Source organism: Athene noctua, chromosome 2 (assembly GCF_965140245.1).
Source record: "Athene noctua chromosome 2, bAthNoc1.hap1.1, whole genome shotgun sequence".
NCBI lineage: Eukaryota > Metazoa > Chordata > Aves > Strigiformes > Strigidae > Athene > Athene noctua.
In genome coordinates this window covers 152293313-152305904 of record NC_134038.1, presented here as the reverse complement: position 1 = coordinate 152305904, position 12592 = coordinate 152293313, and the positions used below count along the sequence as shown (strand labels likewise).

The 12592-nt window shown below is 33.2% G+C and overlaps 1 protein-coding gene across 6 annotated transcripts in view; it reads right to left on the bottom strand.

The window, feature by feature from the left end:
• Positions 1-12592, bottom strand: part of ULK4 (unc-51 like kinase 4) — a 249154-nt gene that overhangs the window by 224408 nt on the left and 12154 nt on the right. For 3 of the 6 annotated variants that reach the window (XM_074898136.1, XM_074898135.1, XM_074898137.1), the window contains exons 5-14: positions 11925-12026; positions 11239-11322; positions 10321-10396; positions 9615-9701; positions 7749-7840; positions 7518-7590; positions 5096-5195; positions 4515-4616; positions 2422-2482; positions 293-474 (exon numbers count right to left, since the gene is read on the bottom strand). In XM_074898136.1, the coding sequence (XP_074754237.1) occupies positions 293-474; positions 2422-2482; positions 4515-4616; positions 5096-5195; positions 7518-7590; positions 7749-7840; positions 9615-9701; positions 10321-10396; positions 11239-11322; positions 11925-12026 (959 nt within the window). Of the gene's footprint in view, positions 1-292; positions 475-2421; positions 2483-4514; positions 4617-5095; positions 5196-7517; positions 7591-7715; positions 7841-9614; positions 9702-10320; positions 10397-11238; positions 11323-11924; positions 12027-12592 lie in introns of all 6 variants that reach the window. The other 3 variants (XM_074898133.1, XM_074898134.1, XM_074898138.1) reach the window with 2 other exon arrangements.

Genomic DNA, 12592 nt, shown 5'->3' with positions numbered 1-12592 from the left:
TATTTCACACTCTCCACCAAGGTTAGCTTTTACCGCAGCCTTTTTTTCTAATACAACATACCAGTAAGTGAATGTATCCAATATCTAAGAGAAAGAATTTGCTTCCCTCAGCTCTTTTAAAAAAACTGACATAGAACATAATTTAGTAATTTTCTGCATTTTGTACTTAATTTGCCATACTACATTTGTCAGTACAGCAGTGATTTCTTGAAATATAACTAAAAGTTGCTGGTTTTTGCTACAATGGCAAGTACATAAACCATGCTGATTGCTTCAAAACTTTGTTATTTACCAGCTGAGAGCTAATTAGCCTGCTTGCAATTTCCTTGTGGACAGCCACTGTACACAGGTAGTACAGTAAGTTCACTTTGGAACGTGCTGCTCCTGTATTCTTCTCGGTGGAATCAAGCAGTGAACATATTTGTTGCAAGAAGTCATTCCAATCCATGTCCTTCATAGATGATAACTTCTCAGCTAACCATAAGAAGCAAACAAGTAGTTAAAGATAACGGATCTCTGATGTTGCTTTAACACACTAGAAAGTAACACCAAGATGAAAAAATAAGTTCCGAAGTTTGAATCCAATTATAATTTTAGTACTTAAAATATTAAACAAACATCTCATAATTCACGTCTGAAGACGATAGAAATAAAAAAAAAAAAATAAGAAGAGAAATAAAGCATAAAAATGCAGCAATAAAAGCCTCAAAACAGTTCTGAAATTGCAACCCTGCTAAGTCCTTGGATTTCATTTAAGTAAACATTTATCGGCACTATATTTAGGCAAGGTAGTAGTTGAGTAGTTGTTCTTAAACGTTACTAATTCTTAATAAGAAAGTGCAGTTTCACTGGAGTAAATTTGAGGCAAAACCTAACGAAAGTCAGTGAAATCTCAGAATCAATAAACTGAAAATGTGTGTAGTTATTCATAAAGGTAGGCAACCACCTAGTTAAGCCTTAGTAGTAACAGAACATAGATGACTTCAGAAGGATCACAAAGAAGACAAGTCACTAGGACAATTAACATAAATCCTGTGGTTCAATTCAAATATTTCCTTATCAGTTCTCAACAGATAACTTCACTCTAGCAGCCCCACATTACCTCAGTTTTGGTTAGTTATTTATTAGTAACTTCTCTGTCATCCTTAAATGCTCCATTACAGAATATTTAAGAGCATGTCTTCTATCTTTTACTCCAATTTTACACTTAAGTAACAACACCCACTAATGAAGGCAATTATAATTTATATTAAAGATGAAAAGAGGTTTGGATTTCAGGTATTTATCTTAATTTTTCCATACTGTCTTTAATCATTATTGACAAGCAGCATCACAAGCAGTATCTTCAAAAACAATTAGAAAGTTGCCCAGAAAAAAAGCTACAATTCTGAAAGCATTACACAACCATTAAAAATATTATCCCATATTAAGTAAGTAGAGACAACAATAGTTAAACATATCAGAACATTAGTGTGATAATTTAGCTATTTAAATGCAATATAAAATAAAATAACACCCCCTTAAGCACTTGAATCTGATCATTTTTGACTAGGATGTTAGACAAATTGAAAATATTTTGTTACTGCAATTTTGACAGGGAGACTGGGGGATGTTACATTCCTTTCCAACTACAAAATTTCTTCAACAAACTAACTCCCCAAAGTACATAATTTATAGAAAGAAAAAAAGGAATGTTTATGTCTAGGTAGAGGTGCTATGTGAATTGCAGAAGGTCTATATATCTGGCTGACATCCCTCTTCAAGCACAGTAAAGTGCAGTAATACTTCCTTAAATATGCTAGAGGAAATTTTCCAGGGGAAGAAATGTTTCACTCCTGACAATGAGCAGCCTTTTGTTTTCAGAAACAGCAGCCTTTCTAGACATTAAAAACTAACAACAACAAAAAAACAAACCCCAAACAACTTCAGCTATCTTTTGGGACATGATTCCCATAACATTCCATGTTTAAAGGTGGGACTGGCAAGGCTGTCTAGTATCATGGCTGATCAGCACCACACATTTTAAGATCCTATTTTCATTTGCTTATCTACCTTTGTCAAATTTTAATCTATTTGGTTGAATATTTTAGTTAAAATATCTCAATTGTTTACAAAAAAATGACACAGGAAAAAAAAAAAAGCTTTTCCCACACTAAAACAAGGCTGTCTCATTTTAAATGTTTTCGAGCATGGGCTTGTAACTGAGGATGACAGAAGAGAAAGGGCATATAACTACTTGAGAAGTCTACTCAAAATTGGTCTAGCTAGAAACATTACATATGCAACTTCAGTTTCAGAAAAGATACGAGTTCTGCAACTGTGACAGCTCATCATATACAAAGAAAAGCAATAGGTCTTGTGATAGTGACTTGCACCATCATACACAGAACTTAAGTTTTAACAACTTCAGCAGATCCATACCTGAATACGCTGGTATATGTAAAGCTTTCAAGTCAAATCTAACTGGTACTTGCTTCATTATCTGTAAAATAAACAAACACAGTATAAAGAGTTTAAGAGATTTCCAGAAATGTATTAAGTAGTTGAACAAGAAAACACAAAGATGCAAAAATTGTAGGTGGGTGTACAAACCACTGCTCATTACTGAGGCATTTTCCATTCTTTTCTGGTATGTATTCCTTCCAAGCAGGTATTTGAGATTTAACTCTATGTTTTTAATGTAATTAAACTGTTAGTATTTCCTTTTTTTTTTTTTTTTTTTTTAATGGGAATACAAAATGATATTCAGTTTACATTTTTATCTTGCTTGTACATGGATAAATACTTGCATTTGGGTTTCAAAAGCTACAGAAAGGAACTATGCAGCTAAGAGCTCATTAAATGCTTTAGCAAATCATTGCCATAAAGTAAATACTTATATATACTCTAGATCATTCTAGAATATAAGAAGTCATAGAATCACCAACTAATCATTCATAAGGTTGGGGATTTTTCCCCTACAACAGAGCATTTTCTGGTACATCATGAAATTGAATGACTGCTCAGTGATGGAGCATTTGAGTGTGATTTTCAGTAACTAAAGCATACAAAAAAGTAACTGTATACTGGAATTTAGCCTTTGACAGACGAAGTCTAGGTGTAACTAGAGAGCTCTTTTCTGAAAAGGGTCTTCAGTTCCACAGATCTGCAGAACACAGGGAAATTTTACAATATAAGCTGACATTTCAGCTTTTAAAATTCTGCCAGCATCTAGTAAATCCCTTTGCAGGAGATTAAATTGCAAGCTCTTCAGCTTTACTGTGTGTCAGTATTATCCTTTAGTCTGAAGACAGCCAAGTAGACAGCGACTCTGATTACGTGTCCCTGGAATTTAGTTGGCTATTTTGCATTAATTCTGAGGCTGGCATTGCATGCTAAGGAGATTAGTCTCCATGTGCACATCAGTATGTATACATACCCCTAATCTCATCTCTTGTAGTAAGAAGAGAAGCAGTGAAGGGCTAAGGCTTTGCGTCAGAGTCCTGAGACAGAACTGAGAATTTACAGAGGTGGCATTCGAATGCATAATTACCTTTGAAATTCTCCACTGGCAACAATGTCCCCAACCCCAAACACATTAGAACAGTATTGTTGGGTAGTTACCTTATCTAGCTGTACAAGATCTTTAATGTTTGAGAGTGTTAGGAATTCCTTTAAAACAAACCAAAAAAAAAATATTATACTGAAATAATACATCAACTAAAACCTGCAAGACCTTCTTAATGAGCTAGATGCTCACTTCCAATGAAAAATGTTGCATTCTCTGCATCTGCCCCATACTGAGTAAAGTTGCTAAAATTACTTCATTTTTTCACCAAAATAAAAGGAAGACTAAAGGGGATCTTGCCTATCATTCCTTCCAGCAATACTACACATGTGCCCATACATTACACTGTCACTGCAGTGCAGAGCTCTGATTCTTTTTGGTTTTCCCTTTGCTGTCAAGCAAGTGTCAGTCTCTGCTCAAGAGACACATCACAAACTGTTACCACGTTAGAATCCATACGACAGAAATTGGATGGACATTTCTTGTAACTTCAGGTCTTCTTTACCAGAGAAAATATGTTCATATTTACTAGAAACATTATCATATCTGAAGTTTAAAGAGTAACAAAAGTTATTCCGTAAAGGTCTAACTCCTAAGCTAGAGGGCTTCATAGATGGTGTTGTTTTCATTATACCAAAACACAGTTCATTTAAATAATAGATGTCAAAGCAAGTTATCAGAAAACAAATCTACAAAAATACTGAACAAAGCATTTAGTAGCTTCTACTTTTGTAAAATATTATTTAGTATTAGTATTCAATCCCAGAATAACTCAGTTCTCCAAATTAGCAACAAAATAGGATTATAAAAGACTGCCAAAAATTTTCATGAGATCTTGCCAGATGACTGGTGGAACTGCTTTAAAATGAGAATTATAAAATACAGGAAAGGAGTTTCACCCTAATTCAAGACTTATCTGCAAAAATGGCCTCACTCACAAGTTTCTGAATCTTTTATTTTGCCGTACCTTTGGATTGTCAATGATTGGTGTTACGATAAGATCAGATTCAGTGTAAATGAGCTCTTTCAATGTTGACTCCATATCCTGCTGACTTAACATACTTTTAGCCTAGAACAAGAACAAAGGTTTTTAAAAAACTACTTTGCACAAAAAGAGAAAGTTGATGTTTATTCCGTAAATATTTCAACAACATATCACACAGTTTGGCCATGTAAACAACATATTCTAAATTACTTTTTACTTATGTAGTAGCAGATAGAGCCAACTATAAAGACACATGCTGGAAGAAAAAGCATCAGATCCAAAAACTAGACTGAGAAGAAAGAAGATGGTATTATCCCTTTTATATGTTCGGGGGGGGGGGGGGGGGGGGGGGGGGGGGGGGGCGGGGAGGAGACTAAGCGTTTTCTTAACTCTTACATCTTAAGTTCTGCAAATACTTTTTTTCAACTAACTTGCACACTGTAGGAACTGCTTTCCAGTTGCAATTGTGTAAGGATGAAGAAGAAACGTGACTGCCACAGACTCCAGACTAAAATTCTAACTATAAAGATACCACCAACACTTAATATTATTTTTCTACTCACCTGTTTAAAGCATGAATCTCTTTGTGGAGAATTTTGGATTGGGGCAGTAGCAGCATCACTTACTTCTACTGCAGTGCTAGTTCTGGGTGTGGGACGAGAACTTTAAAAAAAAAAAAAAAAAAGACTACAGCTTAAGTTTCACTGCAAACTATTTTTGTTTCTCTTTTGAAACTTTCATGCCATACAGTTAACTTTCAAAGCTGACAAACATAAATGGTGCTATGCCTGATCCATCAACTATAACATGAACTTCCTGTCTTTATATATGTCCTGACAAGGTTAGAATTTATCTGTCAGTTAGAAATGGGTGTTTTTTTCTGTTGTTCTTAAATGAATATAATTTGATTATTTTCTCACACGTAGTCACTCTCCAAAATTGATGCTAAAACTTGATTATCCTAATTCCTAATAATAAACCACATATGAAGAGAATTACCTTGACAAAAAAATTGCAATTTATTTTATGTTATTCTCTTCTGACTGCCAACTCTTAGCTAGGTAATGAGAATTACAAACTGCCTAATTCTCATGTATTAATATGAACTGGGTTTACAACTCAGTTTTTCTTTTTAAAAATCCTGTCAGCTAATGGGACAATGAAGGAGACCAGAACACTGCAAATTTGCCATTTTCATAAAGCAGCTGCTGAACTTTTTTGTAGTATTCATTCAAGTGTTTAAAGTCAACTTTAGAATTCTTAAAATTGGCAAGCCTTGAAACTAACTTAATGAACAACTTCAAATGAATGTGCTTTCTTGATTAGCAGAAAGTAATATGCACATTTAGTTGCAAATCAGTTTTATTTATTAGAAAAAGCAACTAAATTAAAACTACAAACAGCAAACAAAATTAAAGATACACATGAGAATCAAGTCAAATAACTAACATAGTTCTCATTCTTATTTTGTTAAAAAGGCATCTTTCATCTGTTTCTAACAGGAAAATTTAAAGGGTACAATGAAGGAGTGCCAAAATATTATCTACTAGCTAGATAAAACTACATTAAATGTCTGTTTTTATGGTTAAAAAATATATCAGGATCTTCTTGGAAGTTTAATCAGTCTTATTTCCTAAACCCCCAAAAAAGTACAATTTCTAGCTAGGAGGCTTAATAGATTATTCTTGGATCCCACATGCTTCAAAAGACATAGATTTGTTAGATACATTTGTTTTCTAAACCTTATTTACTTTCATATGTGTTTGAGATACAGAAAATCTTTCCAGTTCTCAGATGGTTTCTCAGTTTAAAACAAGACAAGTGATCACTGAACTGAACTAGTTGAAATGAATAAGGTCTATTCCATTTGCACACACAGAAGAAGGTACTGCTGTTAAAGGCTGATTAACTTTTGAACAACAGCTAAGTAAATTCCGGTACCAAATGTCAGGTCAGCAGCTTCCTTTCACTTCAATGTTTTAAAACTTTAGTAGGTAACACATGCTGCTTTGAGAAGTTAAATCATTGAAGCAAAGAGAATTTCAGAAAAAATATTTTTAAGAATTGTATAACATTTCAAATGTCATATTAAAATAAATGTACTTTTCATAAATACAGTATGTTGTTAAAAATAATTTTTTTTTCCTACTCTCATTCCTGATATAATATGGATTACATGTTGTTATACTAAATGTTTGTAATGCCATTATAGCCTTTCTCTTCAGCAAATTGCTAAAGCAAATACTGTTTTAAATTACTAGTAGTAAGAGTTTAGCTGTGATCATAGAAGTTAAGTAAGATTAGAAGTAATACTTTATTAAAATCAACTGAAGCAACTGGAAAAGTAGACACACTATCATGGTCAAAAGCCCTATTTTAGGTTATGCAGGAAGCTTGAAAGAGTAGTTAATTTCAAACTGGAATACTTTTGCTTGATGACAATAAGAACATTATTACATAATCTTCTTGATTTGAAAGCTAGTACAAAGTTTCAGAATCAGGCCTCAACTAAAACAAGTCACTGTTAACCCAATCACTATTTTTTATTTAATAACTATGTCGTACTTAGTAAATTGTTACCAATAGTTTGTGAAGAAAAGCTGCAAGCAGAATTCGTTGGTGGATCTTAAACTGAATGCTTAATCTTGTGTATTTAAAGTAAGAATATTCAAAGCATATTCTCACATATGTGAAGTAAGAAGGAAATAAAGTTCTAAATAAATTCTTCTATTTAGACAGAGCTAAGAAATTAGAAGTTTACTTCCAAAAAACACTGTTATAAAGTCACAAAAGCATTGCTTTAACTGTATAGACTGCTTTCACAGCTCCTCAAAGATGTCGGTGATAGAAAATTCAAAAGGAGACAACATTAACAAAATGTTACAAACACAGAAACAAAATGTCAGAAGAGACAGGGCGAGGGGTGGATGGATTTAAAGATGCAGGGTTTCAAAGGTTTTCTAATTGATCTTTAGGTTTTCATACCTTAGAAGAAATATGGATTCATTTGATTTACCATCAACTGTACTTTTTGGGCGTACTTCAGTCTGAGTTTCTACTGAAAACAGAACATGAACTTGCATTTAGAAGTTAAAAACAAATAAAACATAGGCAATAAGCATGTTGGTAAGACTGACAAAATTCACAGGACACAAAATAATTAAAAATAATGAACAATATTACCTATTTTGAAATAATAGCTTAGTAGCTTATTACCTGCTTTTGAGGATGACAGGTTATCTGGATTTTTATGAGTATCCACTGGATTTTTGGCACTCCAAGACACTGATGACTCTGTGTCTTCACTGCTGTTGAATAAAAGATATTAATTACACAGATTTAAATTTTTAAAAGAGGGATCATATCCATTATTTGTTGCAATTATTGGCATAAAATGTAGCTGTCATTCTCTAGAAAGGCATTTTATTTTTAATGTGTTACACATACTTTTTATACTAGTAATGGCAATGATGAAGAATAAGTTTACAGCAAATAATTTGGAGAACATTAAAAATTCTGTAGCTCTCTCAGTAGAACTTGCATGAAACAATTTAGAAAAGTTAAATTATTACCCCATAACACAAGACCTATGAAGAAATATTAAAAGCTTTAGAGACCATTCAATCATCACAGGAAAAAGTCACAACAAACCTACTTCTAATAGTGAAGCCTGTACCCTAGATTACGATCAATACAAGCTACCATTTTTTTGCATAATGATTTACACATCCACATTTAATTGCAAGTTTATTGATTTTGGTGGTTGTTTGGGTTTTTTTTTAATATACCCCTCTATTATTCACAGGAAACTGGGTCACATAACATTCTTGGAGGCTCTTCAGGATATCAAATATTAACCAAACCCACATTGTGAAGAAAATAAAGCGTCCTCACAGCTGGAAAAAGTATTGAGCTTCTTTTGCATGTAAAGCCAATGTCCTGCGTTTGTCCTAACTGTCAGCTAGTGCATACCTCAGCAGATATTTCAGAGGCATTTGAAAACAAAGAGTAAGTTCAAATAGCGCAATATTTCATATGAGATTAAGATTCTTCTGATTCTCTGAAAATTCCTCAAAGATGAGCATTGTGGTAGAGGTTGACATAAGCCTTGCTAAAACCTTCAATAAATTCTTACTTTTTGGTATAAACTTTAAATCATGATTTCTTATCTGCCTCGGTGGTGAAAGCAGTAATAAAATTAAAAGACAAAGAGCTGTATCTCAAACTAGAATAAATGTTACTACCAAAGCACTGGTATCAGAAATAGGTATTAAACAACACAAGAGAGAATATCAAAAACATTCAGCATTCTAAAAGAAAACTATTCTCATATTAGTTTCCTAGGTTGGAACCTAAAGTATCTTCCAAATACTCTAGAACAAAAAACCATAAAAAACCCAACACTAAATATCCTAATTCAATATTAAAAGCAATAAACCAGCAAAGTAACAGGTATTTTGAAGAAGCCTTACTTTTTAATACATAGAACCTATTTTCACAAGAGGTTTGGGGTTTTCTGCATATATAGCAGTGTGGAGTATGACAAGTTTAGAATAAAAACCCATTAGATTAATGCTTTATGTCATAAGCAAAGAATATGGGTCAGCTGCATTTGCAAGGATATAAGGCTGAACCACAAATCTAAGATGCTGTACTGATAGCCTTTGTGATGTTTTAAGCCTAATGCATTAAAAACAACCCAAAAATCTCAGTAAAGATAAAACAGATCCATATTTATAATTTTTTGGAAAGCTTTTGTAGAATCTTACAAGTCAAATTACTGTGCATTGTTATATAAACAAATAAATAAAAATGAGAGCAGTTAGTTCAGAAGTAAATTTTAACACATCTACAGCCAGAAGGAAGTAGTCTGTTGAAAACAGACAGTATAATACACTAATAGAATAGTACAATTTCTAAGCATCCAAAATTGTTCACTGAATGGAGTAAAACTCCATTCATCAATTAGTTAACAACATGAAAATCCTAAGCAAAATTCAAAAACGAGAAAACAGAGAAAACCATAATAATTTTTTTTTCTTATATTTACTATAAAGGAAGTCTTCCTTGAACATTCAGTACCTTGAGCTTGTGCCTGCAGAATCAGCACCACAATGTCTAAGGGATCCTTTCCAGAAGGGATGCTGCAATAGGTCTGTCCAACTCAGCCTTTTGAAAAGTAACAAGCAAACTGAAAAAGCAGTGGCAAGGTACAGCTCCACAAAGAGATACCAGACTAGGTTTTGACCACAGTGACACTACAGGGCAATTAATCCTGTTGTTTGCTTTTATTTTGTCAACAAATAAATTTTCTTACAGGACAAACTTTTTGCCTCAAATCAGAATGGATAATTCACACAACACAGAAGTATGAGACTAGGAACAAAGGAAACTGCATAGCCAACCCCAACATGAGCTACCTTATAAATTATGATCTTATGTTATTTCACAATATAACTGTATCAGCTATAAATCAAAGCCTCATAAGACAGATGTGCCCATTGCTCTGGAAAAGCAAACCAATCCAATTTTAAAACTGCCCATCATTTCTGTTACAAAGTTATCTATTTAGCACCAGCTACAAAAAAACAAAGATCTATGTAATCAAAACATTAATTCTGTATATCTTCATATAAGGAAAAGCACGGTTTGCTCTTTTATATGAAGGATGAAGTGATTTTTGCACTCTGTCATCTACAAAATACTATACCTACATTACCATAGCAATTATTTTCTCCAAACGTGAAAAAAGATGATGTAAACAACTGTCACGGATTAGACAGTATACCTTTTCTGAGGATTCTTTTGAAGCAACCCATCAAGCAAACTAATGAACTCAGCAGAAGGTTTGTGAAAAGAAGAACCTGTAAATAGAAGCACTTGAGAAGGTAAGTACTGGGCAGCAAAAACAACTGTCACACAATGTAGATTAAATCATTATCTATAGATCATGCTTAAAAAGTTTTCTTTAATAGTAATTTTATCTGAAAAAATCTGAATGTATGAAGAATCTTAAACCTACACTCTCTGCATTTCAAAGGATCCTAAAAAAACCCCCAAACCAAACAACCTACCATTTCTCAGTCACCAAACAAATTAAAATTGTTTATATGTTAAGAAAAACACCCTCCAATTGTCATATAGCTATTAGCAAGAAATAAAGTGGAGTTGAAATCTGCTTAAACTGAAATTTCCCTCAAACATGATAACTTTAAGAGGACCATTGTTGCACCCCATTATACAAAAAAGGTTTCCAAAATTCTTATTTAACTGAGACAGACTTTACTTCTGAGAGCTCAGAATTATGAAATGCACTTTATCCATCTGGAAAACCAAATCTCTCTTACAATTGAAACAAGTTTTAATTCTACAGGTCACCATTTTCACTATATTACTATGAACTGAAAAAAGCCACTAATATTCAAGGGTGTCCATGAATACCACCGATGCCTATAATGACCGAGATGAAAAATTCCATCCCAGAAGGTAGATTTACTTTTAATTATTAACAGTAAATGGTATGCCTGTCTGTCAAAAGGGAAAGAAGCATTCATCATTAATGGGGAAAAAGTTATTATCAAAGGAGGCAGTGCTAAAGTTCACTTCGGATGGTTAACATTCCTGAAATCAGCCTCAGAAGAAATAGTGAAAAACAAAACTTTAAGTATTACTCTGATTTGATTCATTAAACAATAACAAATGTTACCCTCTGTTCTAGGTGGCAATGGATCTTCATATAATGTCTTTTCGATTAATTCAGAAAAGCTGTCTGAGAAGAATGGTGGTCTTCCTACAAACAGAACCACATTTCACAGATTAGGCAAACTTCAAAATGGCTGTCAGGTGCACTGATACATGATGAGCTCATTTTCCTCAGGAAACATTCAAAGAAATAAACACCCTCAGCCTGAATTCTATTTATCAAGTTCTCTTGTCAATTTAAATACAAAATTATTATACCATGAACAGCAAAAACCTGCAGGAAACGCAGTGACTCTAGTTTTACACTAGTGAAACAGTTTTCTCTTTCAAAGGCCAAAATAATGCACCCAGAGTTTAATACTGAGGTGAAAAACATTGAACTGTCAAAATTCGAGGACTGATATAATTTTAAATCATACTATTTAAACAATACACATTGGTTAGTATAATATTTAGATCACAATCAAAAGGACAACAACTTAACAGTATTACTTCACTTGATTATTTGATGAAGACCATTGGGGGTGGGGTGTTTAAAGTACAGTTAGCATATTCTTCAAGAAATCTTTAAAACCTGTCTTAAGTTTTTCTATGTCTTAACTTCCCTAGAAAGTTGACAATAATTTACTCTGGGACCATGACCTATGTTTCCATTATCACAGATATTAAATAGATACACAAACTTACAACCTGAGAACATTTCATAAAGTAAACATCCCAAGGACCACAGATCACTGGCTTTGGAGAAGTCTTCTCCCTTTATTATTTCTGGAGCTGTGTATAACAGAGAGCCTATAAAACAGTATGTATAATGCACTTGGGTTATTCATTCAGCATTTATCCGGTTCAACACTTCAAACTTTGTCTCCTGCTTCAGTGTATTAGGGATTATCTTCACTTAGTATAAGAAGACTAAGATGCCAAATGTAAGTAGTTTCAAAGAAACTTCTCTCCTATACTTTTACTGAATTATGTAGGTTTATATATGCTATTTTGTTGTTTATTTCACTTCTATTACCCAAGCTGGCTTGTGCTATGCTTTTCTAACACAGTAATTAATGCAAAGAATGTTTTGATATTCTTTGACAGCTTCCAGGGCCAAGCAAATTGAGCAGAATGGTAAACCAACATAATTCTCAGGTGAGTAACAGAAATAATTATGTTACATCAGGTTTGTTTTGTTTGTTTGTTTGTTTGTTTTTAAAGCTATCACAAGACATAAACCTTCATGAAATTAGAAAACTATTACAAAAACAAGGTAGCTAGCCAACTGGATCACTGATCTAAACTAGCTATAGCTATTTTCACACTAAAACACTATGAAAATATCACATATTGAATTATAGCAGCTTATTCAC